Raw genomic sequence first — 22219 nt, forward strand, 5'->3', positions numbered from 1 at the left:
TTTGGTGACACACTTTTCTAAAGAACTCAAACATGCTCATAGGTATGTTATCATGGAACTACAGGCCCACAGGGGAGAAGGATCTTTGGAAGTCATCTGGTCTAATTCTATCCCATGTGACACTAGAAGTCTCCTGCCATCTACCTTGGAAACGTGAGCTGCTAGAACACCTCCAGTTTAGGGTGCTCGCTCAGTCCTTAGACCAATTAATTTTCAGCCACTGTTATGGTTGGGAAGTTTTTCCTATGTTCACCTGAGAATCTGACCCCTTGTTCCTTCTACCTATTGACCTTAGTTCTACTCCTAGAATAACAAAGACTGGTCTCTGCTTTTAACAACTCTCCAAACCCTTGAAAATTATCCTCCCTCACACATGCCCATTCCTACCTCCCAGGTACTAAAGCCAAGCTTCAGTTGTTCTTCATATGGCATGATCGGAAGACCCTTTCTCAATCTAGTTACACTTTTCAGGGTTTTCTCCTGTATAACAGGGGTCTCCAACCCCTGGGCCGCAGACTGGTACCTATCCGCGGCCTGTTAGGAACCAGGCCGCACGGCAGGAGGTGAGCGGCGGGCGAGAAAGCGAAGCTTCATCTGCCGCACCCCATCACTCGCATTACCGCCTGAACAGTCCCCCTACCCCTCCCACGGTCCGTGGAAAACTTGTCTTCCACGAAACTGGTCCCTGGTGCCAAATAGGTTGGGGACCGCAGCTGTATAACAATACCCTTCTAAAGCATGGATCCCAAGACCAAGCATAATAATATTCAGGGGACAGTCTGCCCAGTACATAGGAGAAGCGTATTACCATCTCCCTATTCTGGAAATTATTCTTCCATTGATATTACCCACGGACATGTTAGCTTTTCCCAAACATGTCACAACACTGACACATTGTGAGTTTGAATAAAACTCGGATAAAAAGACGAATGAAATCTCTCTCTTCTTGAGAAGATAGTAAAATGGGGAAGATAGACATATAGAACTCATAATTACATATACAACTGGCTGTTTAATATGGTAGCCACTAGCCATGTGTAGCTTTTGAGCGATGAAAATGTGACAAGTCCAAATGAGACATACAAGCGTAAAATACACACCAGGGGAAAAAACTCTCATTAATTAATGACTTTTAAACGTACTACATGTTGAAATGGCAGTATTTTGGACTCACTAGGTTAAATAGAAAATCTCAAAATTAATTTCACCTGTTTCGTTTTACTTTTTTTTTAATACGACTAGTGGCGATTTTTAAATTACACATGTGGCTTGCATTTGAGGCTCACAGATGTATTTTCATTGCACAGCACTGGTACAGAGTGATGTATTTGTACCTATAATAGAGAAAAAGGCTATAAGATATTTAAGAGGGAGAAGGAAAAGAAGATGTGTAAGCTAAGCCTTAAAGAAGTTCTGTCAAGTGGTAAGAAGACGGGCTGGAAATCTAAATGTAAGGAACAATAAACCTATACAAAAGTATTATAAAAAGATACAGGAAAGTGGGTTTATAACCTAGGGATATAGAAAGGCTTCCTAAAGAAAATATAAAATGCGAAAGCACAAAAGACTGATTATTAAGTAGATAGACTACTTCAAAGTTTAAAACTTCTTTTACAGATTTCATAAGCAATTTAAGATACCATAAACAAAATGACAAAATGGGATGGTATAGATATACAAGATATTATAAAAAAATAACATCAAGAATGCATAAATAATACCTTCGATAGGATCAATACAAAAAAAGATAAATCATCAAAGGAACAAGCAATAAATATAACCAAGAAATTTTAAAAGAAAAGATGTTTGATCCCAATAGTAATCAGAGCACTCCATCACGAGATGCAATATTTCACTCTGCAATGTGCAAGTTTCTTTAAGGTTGACAGTACCCAGGGAAATGGTACTCTCCAGCACCACTGGTGAAAGTGTAAACTGGTAAACCCACTCAGAAGGGTGATCTAGAAGTAAGTTTTTAAATTGAGACTCTGGCCATAGCCATTCCTACAGCGATGCCACTTTTCAGTGTCTAGAAATCATTTCCAAACAGAGCACTGTTAGTGATAGAAAATAACTGGAAATAAACATGAATGTCTTCCAGAGGGAACAGTTACATAAATTATGGTCCATCTACATTAGGCAAATCTATATAAAAAGAATAAAATAGTTCCATATTAGCCCTGTCCAATAGGGATTTCTGCAATGATGGAGATATTCTTCATCTATGCTATCCAATATGGCAGCCATTAGTCACATGCAGCTACCGAGGACTTGAGTGACTAAGGAACTGAATTTTAAATTTTATTTAATTTTAATTGATCTAAATATAAATTTAAATAACCACGTTTATGTACTAAAGTTGAAAGATCCCTAAGATATAATGGAAAGGTTTTTTTTCAATCATGTACAGTATGAATTCTAGTTATGTAAACAACACACCACACCGACAGGTACATGTCCATGTACATAATATAGAGAAGCACCTAGAAGGATGCACAGCAGGCTGACAATGACTGGACAGCAGGGGGAAGGGGGGATGGGATTTTTGCTTTCTCTGAAAATGTATCTGTGCATGATGTATGTAATTAAATATAATTTTTAAAGAAAAGTGGGGGGGAGAAAACGGGAGAAAAGGGAAGGGTTGGCTACTGCATGTGCCTAAGAATAGTAATATCTAGGAATCAGTAAGAAATGTGTCCTCTGATGAAACTCACTTTAACCTAGAAGTGAGTTTAACCTAGATGTGGTTGATGGAAGAGAGTCAGGCTTTCACTGTATACACCATCTTGTAAGCAGCTAATAGAACTATACATTTTCTCCCCTTCACCCACAATCCAAGGATTTTACTCAAGCAGAAGAATAATGGTTCCTTTGTAAATAGCTTCTCAAAACCTGCATAAGGTATTCTTCATCAACAGCCACTAATCTGTCATTTCTCCAAAGAAATTTTCCAGATTCCAACTGCTTGTGAGTAGGGACTGTGCCTTTTAACTTGAATCCTCTCTGTGTATTTCCTTGGTTAAAGAGGCACTTACAGTGTTAAGCTATTATATGCAAATGTTTAGATTTTTCACCCCAGAACTATTTCCCTCCTTTGTATGCCTTTATTTTCAACTATCACCAAAAGGATTCCTTTCCAAATCCACCTGGTAACTTCAGTGTTTATTTAAATACTTACTATGGTAAATAAGTATTAGCCATGTAACTTTAAAGTTGCATATTATGTCAAACCCAAAGAGTTCTTAGATAAGCTATTCTAAAACCAGGTGAGGAGCTTTAAGTAAATTCTCAAATGTTATCTTGCATGTGTTTTGAGCAAGATAAATTCATATACAAATCTTATTTAAAGCATTCACAGGAATCTGTATATAAGCTTAGTCTCCAAAATGAGTGCGTGCAAATTTTAAAGTATCATTTAGCCAAGATCTTTAATATCTCAAATCAAAATTGTAAACCTCCACTTACGAACTTTGTTTTCACAAATAAGTGCTACCACAATTGACTCCCATCACATGCATCCAATTCTATCCAGTTTTGAAAGATTAATCTTCATTTTCTAAAACCAGTTAAATCATTTACAAAAGGTGGCTTTTCTTGTAGTTTTCCCTACTCAGTTTGTAATGTTTGGCCACCTTCCTTCAAGTCTTTAGAAAATTACATGGTTTGGGGGAAAAAATATACACTGCCCTTCTGGGAAGTAATAAGACAAAGCATCCAATTCATATTAAACAGCTTTAGTTTCCCTCTGGTATCCTAAACGTGTCCAAGGCAACCTTAACCAACCTTTCCAAACAAGCTGCTTGGTGTAGCTTTCTTTGCAAACAAAAATTAGGCAATCTTCTGAAATTATAAACCAAGGACATATTTTCCAGCTCCTCTCCCTATGAAAAGCCAAACCAAATTTTTCTTTTAAGTAAGCTCCTAAATTCTGGACACTTACTGTTTCTCACTTTGGCTAGGGGGAAATAAACCTGTGATAAGCACAGCAACAGTACCATCTAAAGACACAGAGTCAAAGTTCCTTGAAAAAGAGCCAGAGACCGGTTTCAGGCAAATGTGGGCCCTCACCTTCTCTGGTCAGAATGATGAATTTGATACTGATGAATTTTGTCTGTCCTTGGATGCTGAGCGCTGTGAGTCAAAGACAAAAGCCCCATTTGTGCTTTGTGAGAGGAAACCACAGCAGCTGTTAATTGGCACCGTGACCATTACACGGAGGAGAGCTGTTAATGAAGCCAAAAGCACCCATGGCCCTGGTTTCAGCCGGCAGGCAGCTCATGATTCCTCCCAGAGATCCATTTTTGGTTTCTGTAACTGGCATTGCTTCATTGTAGCTGAAGAAGGCAACAATGTCCTTAGGCCAGCACTGTCCAAGCCCAGTGAGCACCTGAAACGTGGCTAGTCCAAACTGACACAGGTGTGAGTGCAGAATACACTCTTCATTTCTGAGACTTAGTACAAATCAAAGAATGCAAAATGTCTCAATAATTCTTGGATGCTGAGTACCTGTCACAATGACAACACTTTGGATGTACTGAGTAAAATAAAGTGTAATTTTTTTAGAATTATTTTTGCCTATTTTCTTTTTTTCTTTTAATGTAGCTACTAGAAAATTCAAAATCACATACATGGCTCACATTTGCCCATTGCATTATATATCACTGGACAACGTTGCCTTAGACCTGCCAATAATTTTTCTCAGCAGCCATCAAATCCTGAGCTACTTATCTTTGCACCAATTGCTGTATGTTTGCATGATTTTAGGGCTCCCAAAGTACCAAATGAATTATAGCCTGAAGACACATTTCTGGTTCCACTTTCACAAAAGCAGCAGAGGACGACACAACACAATCTAAATCTTTCTGACAATTGAGAATCTGATTTATTCCAGTCAGACTGCAATGCCAAGCACACTATCAATAAGACAGTCTGGCTCCTGGGGAGGAAGGGACCCATGCCAAGTACAAGCGGGAAGGCAAATCAGCCACACACACATACACACACACACACACACACACACACACACACACACACACACACTCCAGAAAGACCCACATTCCAAACCTGCATGAATATTTCTGAAACTCAGTAATAAATTTATTCAAATGTCATGACTTCCCCGACAGAATTTCTTTAGTCCTTGTCCCCCATTAGGCATAAGGTCATAAGAAATCTTTCTGAGGTGTGAGCCACCTAAATCATCTCCCTAATCCACATCGCACCACACCCCTTCTGGTGGTGCACTGTCCCCAGGTGTGTGTAGACATGTCTGCACATGGAAATGAACAGTAACACTGAGACGTGTTTTCAAACATCTCTTCACTTGCTGTAAACTTTGCCTGAGTTGCACCAGGGGCTATGTGGTGTCCCCAGACCCTGCGCTCAGGTCCAACAAAGCCCGGTAGAGCCTGACTGTGGATACAAGGAAGCGTGTACGCTACACACACACACACACACACACACACACACACACACACACACACACGCAGTGAGAGGATGCTCCTGGGTCACGCTTACCTTGACTTGCTCATTGGAGGTTACAGCGCAGAAAACAATCTCTGTGAATCCTTGGGATGGGAACATTCGGAAACAGATACCACCAATAACACGGCCGTCTTTAATTAAAGCAAGGGTTTTGTGTTTCCTGAAAGAATAAGATTATGTCAAAGTTTTACTTCTCTTGGTTATACAAATATACTGTTTGGGGTGTTCCTCATGAACCAGCCAGAAAAAGCAGGGGGTTGTTTCTTCTTGATTTTTCTACGGAAACCTCCTCCATCTCGCCAGACCATTCTTTACTGTGGACTTTTAGAGCAAGCTTGCCTGCCGGAGATGGCACCAGAGCTTCCATGGGGACAAAGGCCAGCCACCTAAGGAGGCTCTGAGGTTACAAATAAAGAACAGAGCGGGTCTTCCCTGGTGGCGCAGTGGTTGGGAGTCTGCCTGCAGATGCAGGGGACACGGGTTCGTGCCCTGGTCCAGGAAGATCCCACATGCCGCGGAGTGGCTGGGCCCGTGAGCCATGGCCGCTGGGCCTGCGCGTCCAGAGCCTGTGCTCCGCAACGGGAGAGCCGCCGCAGTAAGAGGCCCGCGTACCGCAAAAAAAAAAAAAAGAACAGAGCGTGTGGGGAGGTGCTGACTGGTGCTGCAACAGGGCCACCCCTGATGCCCACGGACCCACAGTGGGAGTCCAGAGGGAGAACACAAAGGCAGGGACAAACATGGTATGTGTTTCTGAAGAGTTTGGTCTCACTCAAAAACAGCATGGAAACAACGTGAAAAGAAAACCAAATCCACAGGTACAATTTGCTAAAACCTGCATTCCAGAATCCTATCAGGCCTTCTGTCTAAGACGTCACTCTGAATAGTCCCATGCATGGATCACAATGCACACAGGCTACTGGGTTCCATGTGTTAAAATACATTCAAGTAGGGAAGTTTACTTTTTTGTTTTTTGCTTTAGTATTATTTTTTTTAATGTAATGGATTGTCAAAGTTAACCTGTCTAATACCCCAGTAATCTTCTCAGGGCTTACAGACCCTGGCAACAATGGTACCTAGTTAAGATACCAAAATCAAGAATATTCTGACTGTGAAAAAAGTGGGACGCCTTCTTAGTGTTTATATATTCCTTCATTGCTATAATGAATGACGCACAGGATGGTCACCAGCAACTTAAAATATAAAGCCTCATTAACAAAAAATTGACGAACTGTTGAAAAATTAATCTTAATGCCTTTAGCCATGGCAATTATCGTGATGCCACTCTGTATCCACAGTGTGACGAGAGGCAGCAGGACTCGGTGGGTGACTACAGCTATCTGAGTAGTTCCTCTTTCATTTAAAAGGGAAAAAAGGGGACAGGTTATCCCTGGTGATCCAATGGTTCAGACTCGGTGCTTCCACTGCAAGGGGCACAGGTTCAATCCCTGGTCGGGGAACAAAGATCGTATGTGCCATGTGGCGTGGCCAAAAAATTTTAAAAAAAAGAAAGAAGAGGGAAAAAAGGGAGAAGAAAGAGCAGAGCACAACTTACGGGTCAAAGACAAGCCGTGTGATGTACTCCTTTGGCATCCGGGGCAGCTGATGGGAAAACACATTCTGCAGCCCCACCAGCCAAATCAGTATCTTCTTGTTGGGCTTCTGGTTCAGGGAATTGCCCACGACGTGAAATTCAATCACGCCCCTGCGCTCCTCCAGCCTTGCCGCTTCGTCTCTGGCTGAGTGTGCTGACAAAAAATTGGTCTGGGACGTAGGAGACAGGAAAACATTACACAGAGAGCTCTTCTCTTAAGACAGGAGGGATAGGACATAGCAATGCCTCTCTTCTGTGTTCTCATAAGACACACATTTGTGGATTTTCAGGGTCCCAACCAACACACACAAGTTATGAAAACAAAATAGGTAGGTAGAGCATCTGGAGGGACCAGAGTATTCTACGTGTACACAGAGGTTTGGTGTAGATCAGGAGTCCCCAAACTTTCTGTAAAGGGCCACCAGGGAGCTCATATTTTAGATCTGCAAGTCATAAGGCCTCTGTGGCAACTGGCCAACACTGTTGTAGGGCGAAAGCTGCTGCAGACAACACATAAATGACTGGGTGAAGCAGAATTCCAATAGAACTTTACTTAAGAGGGGGGAAGGCAGACTGGATCTGGCCTGAGGGCTACAGTTTGCCAGTCCCTGGTTTTTAGGAACTCCATCTGGCTGAGCATTATAGCACCCTCGGGATGACAGATCCCAGTACAGGCCCAATAGTGGCAGTCTTATTTATACTGTCAGCACCTCTTCTTGGAAGATGGTTTTCTTTGCACGGGAGTCTCCATTGACCACGCTCAACCACAGCTCACAGCACAACCTTGTGCCAGCACTCAGTGGGGTGCAGGTCAGTGTTCAAACAACAGCTCCCCATGGGAGAAAAGCCCATTGGCGGCATATGCTCATTTCACTGGTCTATGGTATTGCCCAGGTGCCCGGATGCCACTGTCATCAGTTTCAAGCTACCAACGTATTTAACAACCAGCACACAAAATTCCTGAAAATGTTAACAGTTGACTTGCGCACACCAGTACAAGTCAACTCCAGGACACTACTAAAGCCACCCAACACATCCTGAAATGTGTGACTACATCCACATTTTATAGTTGAAAAAAAACTAAGCTAGACTAATCCATGAAGTTACTAAATCCCCAGAAGACAAGTATACAAAAGGTACTACAGTCATAAGTCCCCAGGTCTGGATATCTAGAAGGAAATGGAAAGAACAATTTTATAAGAAGATCTCTCTCTTAACAACATTCTGGTTCTCTGAATTATCTCACTACCATGAAATAAACCTCTAAGGAAACATGACACATTAAAAATGGATATTTTGATCTAGCAGAGCCATAGTAAAAAAATTTTTAAAGATGTTTTGCAAAATAATCTCCGAGGCATTTCTTCATTTTCTGGAAGCTGTCAGAAACGTCTTAAACTGCTTTGCCCCTGGATAGGACACAATGAGACTGACAGCAGTACTTTTACCAGAATTGCTTTACTTGAATCTAATCACGGGTAAACAGACAAATCCAGGTAGAGGGACATTATGCAAAACCAGTGACCAGGACTCTGCAACAACAGTGCTGCCACAAAAGACCAAAAGAGGGCTGGGGAACTGTTCTAGAACTAAAGAGGTGAAGAGGGGAAGTCCCTGGTGGTCTGGTGGTTAAGACTCCATGCTTCCACTGCTGGGGGCACAGGTTCAATCCCTGGTCAGGGAACTAAGATCCCGGAAGCCACACAGCGTGACCAAAAAAAAAAAAAAAAAAAGAGGTGAAGAGATAAGAACTAAATGCAGTGCGTGATCCCTGACTGATCTTCCAACAACAGCAGCAAATGTTATAATGGACAGAATTTGGATATACAGGAAATTTGGATATGGGCTGTATATTAGGCCAACGGTCTAATATAACTTTGTCTAAGCAAACTTTTCTATAAAGGGCCAGGGGACAACTATCTTAGGCTTTGCAGTCAGTCTTCCCCTATCTTAATAATTCAGATCTGCTTTTGTAATGCAAGGCAGACACAGACAATACACTTCAATTAAACTTTATTTACAAAACCAGCAAGTGGGTTGGATTTGGCCCGCAGGCTGTAGACTGCCAACCCATACGTTAGATAATATTGTAACCTAGCTAAATTTGCTGGAGGTGATAACTGCATTGAGGTAATGTGAATGAACAGTCTCAGTCTTAGGAGATACATGCAAATATAGTTAGGGGTGAAGTGTTATGACATCTGTATTGAATTCTGAAATGGTTCCTAATGCTTCACAGGATAGAGAGCAAGACAGAGGGAAAGTAAATGAGGCATGTTAACAATTGGTGAATCTAAATAAAGAGTCTCTGGATCTTTATCATGGAGTTTTTTGCAACATTTATGAGGGTTTAAATTTTTCAAGATAAAAAGTTGAAGGAGAAATGCCTTCAACTGCGTGAGATTGTGTTTTCCCGTGATCTGACAGTCATCAAGGGGAATCAGCTCTCCATCAGCTTTTCTTGCCTTTCCGACCCTGACCACCAGGCAAAATGCAAACCAGGGTAGTGTGACATGCTCTCTCTTGGCAATACCATCCCCATTCCCAACAGCTGGAGTGGCCCGGAGAGTAGAAGGGGTCCACCAGCTGGCTACCTAGGTTCACCCTGCTGACCTCTGGCCCGAGCATCGCTGCAGGGTCCGTGATGGTGGACATGACCTCGTGGATTAATTCCAGTGGAATATCGCCCATCACTCGGGGTTTCTTGGCCTCCTCCAAAACATGAGAGTCATTCATTTTCCTCTTTTCTCCTTGAAGATCAAAATAAAAGGGTAAACGATGGGTTATTTTGACCACAAAGCACATGCCAACCAATCCAACTAATTTTCTAATAACACTGACAGGTGTGGACGTCAACCCTCCATGTAACAGGGGAGGGGCACAGTGGAAGGCAGGAGAGAGAAGGGAGGAGGTCTCACAGTAACTGCCAACCGTAGATCTATTCTAAATAGTTTCTATTTTCCATGATAATTTTTTAACTTGATATATGAGTTATTAAAGCATGTGTCTCTTCATTTGCATATTAAAGGGTGAGTCTAGTTATCACTTTGTGGTCAGAGAACATGGTCCATATGATACCGAAGGTCAAAATTTTTCGAAACTTGCTTTATGGACTAAGACTTGACCAATTATTTGTAAATTAAGTGTCTTCTTGGAAAGGATGTGCATTTTTCCGATTTTGAGTGCTCTCTACACATATGTTAGATTAATCTTGTTGATCGTGTTTGCAGGGCTTCTGTCCTTACTGACAGTTTTGTCTGCTTGATCTATGAATGAATCAGAGATGTTTCTTCCAGACTTCAACTGTTGGTTGGTTTGAAGTGATTATTTCTCTTTGCAGTTCCGTTAATTCTCCCTCTTCATATATGTTTGCATGTATGTATGTATAGATATACGTGGTCATATGCATGTCATGTATATATGTCTATATATTTGAAATATACTCATGAACTGGTTTTTTTTGTTTTTGTTGTTGTTGTTTTATTTTTGCGGTACGCGGGCCTCTCACTGCTGTGGCCTCTCCCGTTGCGGAGCACAGGCTCTGGACACGCAGGCTCAGCGGCCATGGCTCACGGGCCCAGCCGCTCCGTGGCACGTGGGATCTTCCCGGACCGGGGCACGAACCCGTGTCCCCTGCATCGGCAGGCGGACTCTCCACCACCAGGGAAGCCCATGAACCGTTTTATTTTCCTGGTGAATTTAATTTTTTCGTCACAAAATGACCCTCACTATCTCTCACAATGCTTTTTTGCCTTAAAATGATGCCTCACAAAGTGAGTAGGGCCACTGGCCTTTGAAGTAGGTATACTCTCAATATGTTACATGCTGGGAAAGGCCAGGCGAAGGCAAGGAGAACTCTCTCCCACCTTCCTCCTTAGATTACATGGTGGCTTTCTGTCCCTTCTATTATCATGTTTGGTTTTTCTTTCTTTCTTTTTTTTCCTTCTGTCATAATGCATTTATTTTTACAATTAAATTTTTTTAATTTTTAGATGCTCAAATCTAATTTATTCCTCAGGTGAGAATCCCACTAAGCACGTTCCATATAGCATTCCCGTCAACTTTAGCTAAAAAGGAGCACAGCAATGTCAAGTACCTCGTCTATACAAGATGCTTCTCCACATATTATATGTTACTTACTAAACAGTTTTGGTTGAGTTCTTGTTTTCATAACTTTTTACTTGTTGTGATTGGAGGTGAGTGAGAATATTTTCAGTCATTTGACCAAGAAGCCTTCAAATTCCAAGATTCCCCAAGATTAACATTGTGAACTATTTATTTTGGAGCTGAGGCTTATACCCAATATGCCCCAAACTTGATAGATTGCTAATAGTGATGTGATAAGAAAGCATCTTAGGCTGCATCCAAGTTCACTGGCAAAGAGTTTCCAGATTAATTAGTGATGTCTCCCTTGGATGTGGGAGAGACAATGGTGGCACCAATGCTAAATGCTTAGTACTTCATTCAAAATCCTCTTCTCTCCCCCTTTTATGTCATTTCTTTAACGTCAAACTTTGGTCATGCCCAAGATTTGTCTGAGGTCAAGCCTGTGGACAGAAATGCAACCTTCAAAACATCCTGTAACTGTGAAATGCCTTTAGGATTAAGAGATGTTTTTGCCCACATGGCAGATTACATTCAAGGTCAAATTCTTTCCCCTCCTGTATCCATGCTCTGCCATGTGATTTTGCAGTTCTTCCTATAAAAGGAGTAGGGTACATTTCCCCACCCCTTTACTCTTGAGTTTGACCATATGATTAGCTTTAGATGACAAAATGAGGCAGGTGTGATGGGGTACCAGTTCCGAGCTTAGGCTTCTAGAAAGTGTATTTCTTCTTGCTTTCTGCTGCTTCTGCCACCATAATAGGAACATATTCTGCCCCAAGGGAAGATGAAGAAACCCAATGGTCCTAGAAGGAGGATGAGAAATATGCAAGCCCAGCCTGAAGGAGACTAGCCGAGATTAGCCACCTCCCAGGCAACACACAGGATGAGTGAGCTATGATAATAAAAGATTGCAGTTTAAAGACTCTGAATTTTGAGTGGGTTTGTTACACAGCAATAACTAACCAATACAGCTCAAAGTGAGTTCCAACCATTGAGATCGTGGACGTGTACAATCTGTTCGAAGTCTACTTTTGGCACTCGTCAGATAATAAAGCTTCTAGGGCAAATCGCAGTCCTCTATGATGCCCTCAAAGAGCTTACCTGGGTTTGCCTCAAGCCCCGAAGCACCTTTACAGGAAGGACTGTTGCTCCCTCCATTCTGTTGCTCAAGGGAAGCTGAGTTTGAATTGAAGGTAACTGTCCCGGCCACAGGAGGTGGATTGATAACTGCCCCCAGGAAAAGGAAAAGAAGGTATTAAATGACTTCTTTCTTAGGCAACAAGGAACCAAGTGCACATGACACCATCCCATTCCTGCCCATCACCCCAAAGAAGTCATCTTTAAAATAAAAACTATGGGGTCGATGTGAGCATGGTAAGAAAGACAGGGTTGGATTATAACCCATCGGATAGAATAAAGATATCCGAGTCCAAATTGATAAAATCATAAATAAATAAGTGGGGAGAAGGTGAAACTCTTCGTACAGGAGAATGCCAACAAATAAGGGAATGATGGAAGTTGGCAGGGGCTGGGGGAAGCAGCCAGTATATAATAATTGATTCAGGGAAGAATCATCTGTACAGTCTAAATCCTGTGAATATAATTTTTTTAATATTTATTTTTATTTATTTTTGGCTGCGCTGGGTCTTCGTTGCTGCGCTCGGGCTTTCTCTAGTTGTGGCAAGTGGGGGCTACTCTTCGTTGCAGTGCATGGGCTTCTCATTGCGGTGGCTTCTCTTGTTGTGCAGCATGGGCTCTAGGTGTGCGGGCTTCAGTAGTTGTGGCACGTGGGCTCAGTAGTTGTGGCTTGCGGGCTCCAGAGCACAGGCTCAGTAGTTGTGGTGCACAGGCTTAGTTGCTCCACGGCATGTGGGATCTTCCCCGACCAGGGCTCAAACCCGCGTTCCCCGCATTGGCAGGGGATTCGTAACCACTGCACCACCAGGGAAGTCCCAATGAATATAATTTTGATAAAGACAGGATAGTCTCAAAGTATCTCACCACAAAAGTACTTCTGTTCTTTTTATTACAAAAGGAGAAATGGTAACACTACAGTGGAGAAACCTCATAAAGCCCACCCTAAGCCAGTGATCAAACTGCACACCAGCAATAATGGGAGAGGTCAACGTTACGTGCCTCGCGATGTGACACAAAAATTGCCATAAACCACATCACTGAGATGAGGGGCAAAATGGAAAATAGCACATAGATTAGATAATAATATTGCATCAAGGTTAAAATCCCTTACTTTGATAACTATACTGCGGTTAAATAAGAAAACGTCCTTGCTCTTAAGAGATAGATACCCACTGAAGTCAGTAAAGGGGCATGACGTTTGTAACTTTCAAATAGTTTAGAAGACACAAAACATACATATATGCACACATATTTATGGGGCGAGGCAGAGACAGAGAAACAGGAGAAATGATAAAGCAAGTATGGCAAATGTTAACAATTAAACAAAGAACATACAGCACACAGGACTGCTTTGTCCTAGTTTCGTAACTTTTCTGTAAGTTCGAGAGTATTTCCAAACAAAACCTTTTTGTTTTGCCTTTTTTCAAAAAAGCCATCATAGGAAGTACGACGTTGTCTGCTAGTGTGATTGCTGATCCGTAGCTGATGAGACAAGACTGATGTGGGACACGGACATTCTCAGTGCAGACAGATGCCCAGAGAGCACATCCATCTTGGTGTCAAGGCAGCCACAGTGTGGTTTACGGGGGACTTTCCCCGTAGCCAAGAGTGATGGAGTAAGTAAACCGAGCCACGGAGAGACAATGGACCCATAGCAATCCTAACTGAACAGCAACTGGTATGTAAAGAATCAGAATATACTGATTTACAATGTTGTGTTAGTTTCAGGTGTACAGCAAAGTGAATCAGTTATACATCTACATATCCCCACTCTTTTTTAGATCCTTTTCCCATATAGGTCATTACAATAAACATTTTTTTAAAATAAAACATAGGTGAGGAAACCACCACCCCTAGAAGAAAAGGAAAAAAACGGGGGATCAGAATATACTAAAGCACCAGGCTGTATGGCTCTCCTCCCAGCAAACAAGCCTTCTGAATTTCTAAGTACACTGGAGCGATTCTACACAAAGGGGAAGCTCTGGTGATTCAGAAGACATCTGAGTACCTTGCAAAAGTTCAGAGCCATCATTATGAATGTCATTTATCACAGTTGCATAGATGTGCAGACATGCCAATTAAGTAGGTGATTACACTTTTCTTTTGCCCCAGAGAACACACTGCAATTACAGCAGAACAGGAGAAGACAGCCTGCTTCCGACGGCAGCAGGTAATACTGACAATCCAGCTGAACTGGGTGACAACCTGAGACACAGAGATGAATCTGAAATTCCCAGAGGGTCAGAGACGTCCCGCCTTCTCCATCTTGTGTGATGACAGACAACACAATGGAAGTGGGACAGACTGGGAGGCATCTTGAGCAGGTGAGGGTCAAGGGAAGTCTTCACCCAGAGAGGAATCCTCTCCAGAAGTCCCTCCAGAAAAGAACTAAGATGACCCTGACAAATAGCTCTGGTGTCCCCGGCCCATGTTCTTCACTCGTTCCTTCCACATGCGCTCGCCTGCACATTTGCAAAGCACACTGGGGCCGTGCAGAGCAGCGGTTAGAGCTCTGGCTCTTAACACAGGGCAAGGGACAGGAATTAGACCCAGTGTGAAGCCCAGTCCCATCACTCACGAGCTCTGCTTTTGGGCAACTGGTTGCTCCTCTCTGAGCTCTCATTTCTCATCCACAGAAAGGGGATAATCACACCAACTTCTCATGGTTTGTGCTAAGGCTCAAAGACAGGAAGCAAACCTCAGGGCAAGCACTTACTGGAAGTATCAGCTATTCTCATGGCAAAACTGGGTCTCTGACCATGCAGCAGTCACACTCATAGGAGACAGAGACGTACAGAGAAAAGGGGGCGAGGGTAGCATGAGGTGAGTGCTGTGTGACTCAGACTGCTGCACATCAGGTCACCTGAGGAGTTTTTAAAGTCTCGATGTCCAGGCTACGTCCTTGGCCACGTCCAGGCCGTGCCCTTGGCCAGTTGCATCACACCCTCTTGGGACGGGCCTCAGAGATCAGTAGTATTTTTTTTTTTTACTTAAAATAAATCATTTTGTTTTATTTATAGCTATTCTCAGTATCTAAACCAGTGCCATAAATATTGTAGAAAATCAGGAGATAATTGTGGGAAAGAAGGAAATTATTTTCAAACATACAGAAGCATCTACTGGCAAAAACTGATAGAAGTAATTCTTAACTATTTATTGAAACAAGAATCTCTATATGGCATATTTTACTGAGTCACTAAGAGTCAGGCTATAAATTTAGGTGGTTTCTAAACTTTTTGTTTTATTCTTCTGAATTTTTAATATATTTTCTTCCCTTCCTTGACAGCATCCCAAATTAATAAAGTTCTATAATTAATCATACCATAAATAAATAACACTATTAGAAACCAGTAGTATTTTACATCACATGGGTGATGCCACGGTGCAGCCAAGTTAAACAACTGGTGATAGGACATTATCAAGCTTCCACGAACATTCGGAAGAAAGGAGATCCAGCCCTTACTAGAAGGCATGGGGAGAATTAGGAAAGAGTTTGTGGGAGAGATGCCATTTGAAAGTTAGGTAAGATAAAGATAGAGACGAAGTGAACAACATGGGGACAGAGAGAGAAAAACAGAACACATGCCCAGGTGCTACACAGAGCATGTCCAGGAAATGCTGACGCTCAGGTCTGGAGTTCTGTCCATGCACAGAAAAGCCCCAGAGCGCTACAGGTTTTGAACCAGAGAAACATGAAATTATATTCTATGACCTAAGGTGAAAAAACAGCACAAAAGATGTTTCTGGTAACAAGAAGCCAAGCAAAGATGGTTTGATCCAAACCAAAATACTTCATTCCCTTAGTACTCTGCTTGGAAGGATTTAATTATATGCATCCAAACTTGGGGTCTAGATGAAAAAAAAATGTTTTAATCACCTTCTCAAATGCAGTATGCTGAGTGAAAGAAGCCAGTCAGAACGCTAGGATTCCACTCATACGGCATTCTAGAAAAGGCAAAACTACAGGGACAAAAAACGAATCAGTGGTTGCCGAAGCTGGGGGTTAGAGCACCGAATGGACTACAGAAGGGGTACAAGGGAATTTTCTGGGGTGATGCAGTTGTCCTATATATTTTTTTTTCTATATTCTGATGGTAGTGGTAGTTACACAACTAACTATGTGTGTTTGCCAACATTCACAGAACCACATACTAAAAAGGTTGCCTTTCACTGTATGTATTCAATTTTTAAAATTGGGGGGTGGGGGAATGGCGAGAATAAAATTACCCTTTGCTGGAGGCAATACTTAAGAGCCCCCGTATGACACATTGAACTAGATCTACTAAAAACTCGACATCAAAATTCTGCATTCTATCTTTCCCCAAGGCCACATACAAATTACTGCTTTGGCATCTCTTGCCAAACTTCTCCAAATTTTCCGAGCATCCAAGGCAGGAATTCAGACCTTCTTTCTAGGGTCAGTGTGACTCCAGAAGTTACACATCTTCCTTCCTCACAAAATGCTCGCTGAGGCCACTGGCTGACCCGAGGCAATGCCAGCTGACGCCCTGACCCGACTTCACGTCCTGAAACTCACCATCCTACCATTATCCATGAGAGCAACTTGATGCCCAAACCAGACCCCACAGATTCAGAAACCAGACGGAGACATGATTCCTGGGCATATGTGGCCATTGACCGAGACTGTAAGTGACTTCAAAAAGATCCAGCATTGACTGCAGACCTGAGCCGCCTGGGTTTAAACCTCCCGTACAGCTGTGGGGCGCAGGCTGAGCAAACTCCCATAGCAGGCACAGCAGCTGTTGTTATTTTAACTGTTTGGTTTGCACCTGCTCTCCTCACCAACAGAGATGTAGACGCAAGATTTGCCAGAGCTTTTACTTTTTTTTTGCTGGTGCTAGTCTTCAATTCTTGATGAAAAACACAAATAAATGCAGAGTGAACTGTAACGAACACTTCCTGGCTGTTTTTTGATTTATGCAAAAAAAAATATTTTTTTTACCTGTTTGGATTCCTAGCTGGCTGGTTCTGGAAGAAGCTGAGAGAAAATCCTGATCCCAGATGGGAGAGTTTTGACTATAAACTTCTTCTTCTAACATGGACAGAAACCTAGGCACAAGAGTAAAGGCAAGCATGAGGTCAAAACTAATGCATTACTAGAGGGACAAAAGCCCTGACCACCCACGGCAATCACATGAACACCAGCATCCCATCTTCAATTTAGAAATATGCTAGTCAAGGGGCTTCCCTGGTGGTGCAGTGGTTGAGAGTCCGCCTGCCAATGCAGGGGACATGGGTTCGTGCCCCGGTCCGGGAGGATCCCACATGCCGCGGAGCAGCTGGGCCCGTGAGCCATGGCCACTGAGCCTGCGTGTCCAGAGCCTGTGCTCCGCAACAGGAGAGGCCACAACAGTGAAAGGCCTGTGTACCGCAAAAAAAAAAAAAAAAAAAGAAATATGCTAGTCAATTATGACTCAAGTGATGATTTAGTTGAGCAGCCCTGGTATATTCTAATAACAGAATGCATTTCTACAGATGTATTCTCTTTGGGCTCTGCATAGATAGATACGAGCTAGACTACACAGAGCATTACATCAGTGGAAATGGATTCCACCCAGCCCCCCTCAGGGAATCTCAGAACCAGATTCCAGCCCTCCACAGAGCGGTCACGGTCACTGTCACTGTCATTTCCATCACAAAAGCCGCTATAGTATTTACGGAATCCTTGCCATGTGCCTGCACTGTCCTAAGAACTTTTTTTTTTTTTAATTAATCTTTATCGGAGTATAGTTGCTTTACAATGTTATGTTAGTTTCTACTGTACAGCAAAATGAATCAGCTATACATATACATATATCCCCTCTTTTTTGGATTTCCTTCCCATTTAGGTCACCATAGTGCATTAAGTAGAGTTCCCTGTGCTACACAGTATGTTCTCATTAGTTACCTATTTTATACATAATATCAATAGTGTATATGTGTCAATCCCAATCTCCCAATTCCTCCCACCAGCCCCCCTTTTCCCCCTTGGTATCCATACATTTGTTCTCTACTTCTGTGTCTCTATTTCTGCTTTGCAAATAAGATCATCTATACCATTTTTCTAGATTCCACATATATGCGTTAATATACAGTATTTTGTTTTTCTCTTTCTGACTTACTTCACTCAGTATGACACTCTGTAGGTCCATCCATGACTCTAGAAATGACCCAATTTCGTTCCTTTTTATGGCTGAGTAATATTCCATTGGATATATGTACCACATCTCCTTTATCCATTCCTCTGTTGATGGACATTTAGGTTGTTTCCATGTCCTGGCTATTGTAAACAGTACTGCTATGAACATTGGGGTGCATGTGTCTTTTTGAATTATGGTTTTCTCTGGGTAAGAACTTCTTATTGAATCTTCACATCAACCCAACGAGTTACGTATTTTATTTTTATTTATCACACACATACATAGCTCTTACTATAGGATAGACACTGCTCTAAGTAGTTGGTGTATATTAACTCATTTGATCTTCCTAACAACCCTATGAGATAGGATCCATTATTGTACCCATTTTACAGATGGAAAAACTTAGGGCACAGAGAGGCTCAATAACTGGTACAAAGTCCCACAACCAGTAAATTGCAGGGCCAAGATCAGAACGTGTGATTAATTACTACGTTATATTTCCTGTCGTGTTATAAACAAACAGATCTCAAGTTTTGGGGGCCCACAGAAATCACCCGAATACCTTGGTAAGAGTATAGATACCCAAACCCCACCTAAGCTTACTGAATCGGAGTCTGGGAGAATGGTCTGGGCAACTGATTTTTGATAAGTACCTTGGACAGTTCTTATGTGCCCCAAAATAGAAGAACTATGATGAAAATACCAACACAAATCTATACTTCTAGTACTGGAATGTCTTCCTGAAAGCCTCTTTTTAAGGCACATTAATTCTCATGGAGGGGTACAGAATAATGACTAAGAGCTTGGGTTCTAAAATCCAATTACCAAGCTCACCACTTATTATTTGTGTGACCTTGGAACAAGTTCTTAACTTTCCTCTTCCTTGGTTCCACTTTTATAAAATGGAAATATCAACAGTAACTCCTGCAGAAGATGGTAGTGAGGAGCACACTTAATGTCATGCTTCAAATGGTGATGGCCCCTTAGGAAGTGCTCATTCATTCACTCAACAAACACTGAATGCCCACCACATGCCAGGTGCTGGAGGGTAGAGGGAACACAACCTCGTCTTGCCCTCAAGAAGTTTACACTGCAATGATGTAATAAAGGTTAGCTAGTATATATGTCTACTATCCTGTCTCTGAAATTTTGAAATCCAAAAGCCCTTAAAAAAAGTATTTTCCCTAATCCATTTGGCAACAAGACATACGTAAGACTACTTACAGTCTTTATAAATGGATTTGCTTTGGGGGACCTGCCCCCACCCCTAAAGCTATGATAATGTATAGCCCATGTGTTATGTTACCTTTATAAAGGTGTCAAGTTACGTTAAAACTTGCACTGAGAAACAGACCAAGTATGGACAACTGATCAAGGACCTACATTAACATCATCATCAACATCATCACAATTACCGAAAGTGCCACTAGTCTTCTCACTAATCAAATCCGGCAAGACTTTAGAAGGTCTCGGGGTGGGAGAGGTTGTGTTTTTGGAAGTGAAGACAGGTGGGGAAAGGTCCTGAGGGTCTTCTGACTTGCTGTTCATACTCAGAAGATTTAAGAATAAGGTACCATTTGCATGAACATCTACCTGCACTCAGTTGTGTAATTCATGGTTTACAGAAACGACATGAGTCGCCTTTTGCCAAGCAAGCCACCATTAACTTATGCTTTAAAACACTTTAGTATGTTTCTTATCTAACACAGAAAGACTGACAGCAACAGGAGGTAAAATCCTTACTAAGGTCACATTCTGACCTTGCTGACAAGACGGAAGGTTCTCGATGCATTTCCCCCTTTTGCTAAGCAGACTCTGCCTTCACCTCACACAGCCCTCAAGATTTCCCCAACTGGGCTTCCCTGGTGGCGCAGTGGTTGGGAGTCTGCCTGCCGATGCAGGGGACACGGGTTCGTGCCCCGGTCTGGGAAGATCCCACATGCCGTGGAGCGGCTGGGCCCGTGAGCCATGGCCGCTGAGCCTGCGCGTCCGGAGCCTGTCCTCCGCAACGGGAGAGGCCACAACAGTGAGAGGCCCGCGTAACCCATAAAAAAAAAAAAAAAAAAAAAAAGATTTCCCCAACTGCCCTTTATCACAGAAGTAAATTTCCTTTCCTTTTCCAGGCTCCTTCTTTATCAGTAATTATATAATGGGAACACTTCACAAAGCCCTAAAGAGACTCACCAAAGAAGAATGCCATTAATAATTTAGGAAAATAATCATGTGTGTGTTATATTATATATATATACACATACATATATTTAGTTATTTCAATAAAATAAAGAACAGGCTCATCTAATGCTATGAGAAAACTCTTGTTTTATATACAGAGGATACAAAACTATATGTAGAATAAAAGAACGCAGTACACGGAGAAAAAACTGAAATATCTAAAAGCACAAAAAGTATATCACAGTGGTAGGGTTATAGTGGTCTTTTGCTTCTTTGTTCCCTGTGCATCAAATTTTCATCAACATGTCCATTTATCACTTTTAGAATGAAATGCAGATACTAAAGTTTTTAAAAACCACCATGTAAATAGGTGGATGGGGGTGGCGTCGGGGAAAGGCACACGTTAAAGCCAAGCAGAAGAAGCGGCAACATATGAAGGGCAGGAAGATAAGGATGTAAGCTCTGAAGATGCATCTGAGAAGCACGGCGACCTCACCAGGTGTGAGAAGCAGTCTGCAGCCCTCCCCTTGAGCTGGTGCCCAAGATGCAAATGGCATCTCCGGCTTCGGTATGAGATTCTGCCGCCAAACCTGCAGGTACAAATCCCTAACAGCCTCAAATGTTGTCAGATTCAATGAAAAGGGATTTAAAAGGAGAAGTGGGTGGTGCTTTTACCCTACCATTAGGAACAGAGGTAAAAAGAAAGCAACACTGATTTCTCAGCTGAACAGCATAAGCATGGCAGAACTATGGGCTGAACGAACATAACACTATAATTAGCAAGTACCTGCAAGAAGCAAACTGAGTTTGCTATGGGGGAGAAAAAATTGCTACTATGCAAGGTAATTAAAATTTCTCTTTAAGAACCACAAAAGGTGTGAGGGGGGAGGGGAGAGGGGTCCTCTTTGTCCCTTGGCTTAGAGACGGAACGACTACTATAATCTGAACGCATGAAATGCTACTTATGTGGCAAATGTAATAGAGAAATAAGAAAACTGCTTTAATCTCTATGGAAAGAAGCTTAGAACAGTTAAAAGGCAGCCACTGAAATACATGAGCTTGCCCAGAGTTCATTACCCATTGAGGGGCAACATTCAAACTGCAGTTTAAGTGCTTCTGAACCTTCCTCCCTGGAGGATACCAAAGGGTCCATGTCCTGCCTCAGTCTCGTGTGCTGGTTGCCTTCAGGAAATACTGAAAATCAGGTGGCTAGGACTTATGTTCAAATATTGGACGTTCAGCTAAAGCTCATTAGAATTATCCTCTACCTAATGTTTGAGATTCGTGTTAAACTGCAAAAAAAAAGAAAAAAAAATTGTTCAGTCCATTTTCATCAGAAAACCATTTTTGCTGTTGTTTGTTTTGGGCCTCACTTTTTTTTTTTTTTGCCATACACGGGCTTCTCACTGTTGTGTCCTCTCCCATTGCGGAGCACAGGCTCCGGACGCACAGGCTCAGCGGCCATGGCTCACGGGCCCCGCCGCTCCGTGGCATGTGGGACTTCCCGGACCGGGGCACGAACCCGTGGCCCCTGCATCGGCAGGCGGACTCTCAACCACTGCGCCACCAGGGAAGCCCTGGGCCTCGC

The 22219-nt window shown here is 42.4% G+C and overlaps 1 protein-coding gene across 7 annotated transcripts in view; it reads right to left on the reverse strand.

The window, feature by feature from the left end:
• The window catches only part of KAT2B (lysine acetyltransferase 2B), a 102205-nt gene that overhangs the window by 16265 nt on the left and 63721 nt on the right, over window positions 1-22219 (reverse strand). For 5 of the 7 annotated variants that reach the window (XM_032630219.1, XM_032630217.1, XM_032630216.1 and 2 more), the window contains 5 exons: window positions 17283-17389; window positions 12284-12409; window positions 9689-9825; window positions 7037-7245; window positions 5518-5644 (listed from right to left, as the gene is read on the reverse strand). In XM_032630219.1, coding sequence (XP_032486110.1) covers window positions 5518-5644; window positions 7037-7245; window positions 9689-9825; window positions 12284-12409; window positions 17283-17389 — 706 coding nt within the window. Of the gene's footprint in view, window positions 1-1217; window positions 1335-4068; window positions 4132-5517; window positions 5645-7036; window positions 7246-9688; window positions 9826-12283; window positions 12410-17282; window positions 17390-22219 lie in introns of those variants that run through there. The other 2 variants (XM_032630222.1, XM_032630223.1) reach the window with 2 other exon arrangements.

This window comes from Phocoena sinus, chromosome 4, assembly GCF_008692025.1.
Source record: "Phocoena sinus isolate mPhoSin1 chromosome 4, mPhoSin1.pri, whole genome shotgun sequence".
In the NCBI taxonomy this organism is placed as follows: domain Eukaryota; kingdom Metazoa; phylum Chordata; class Mammalia; order Artiodactyla; family Phocoenidae; genus Phocoena; species Phocoena sinus.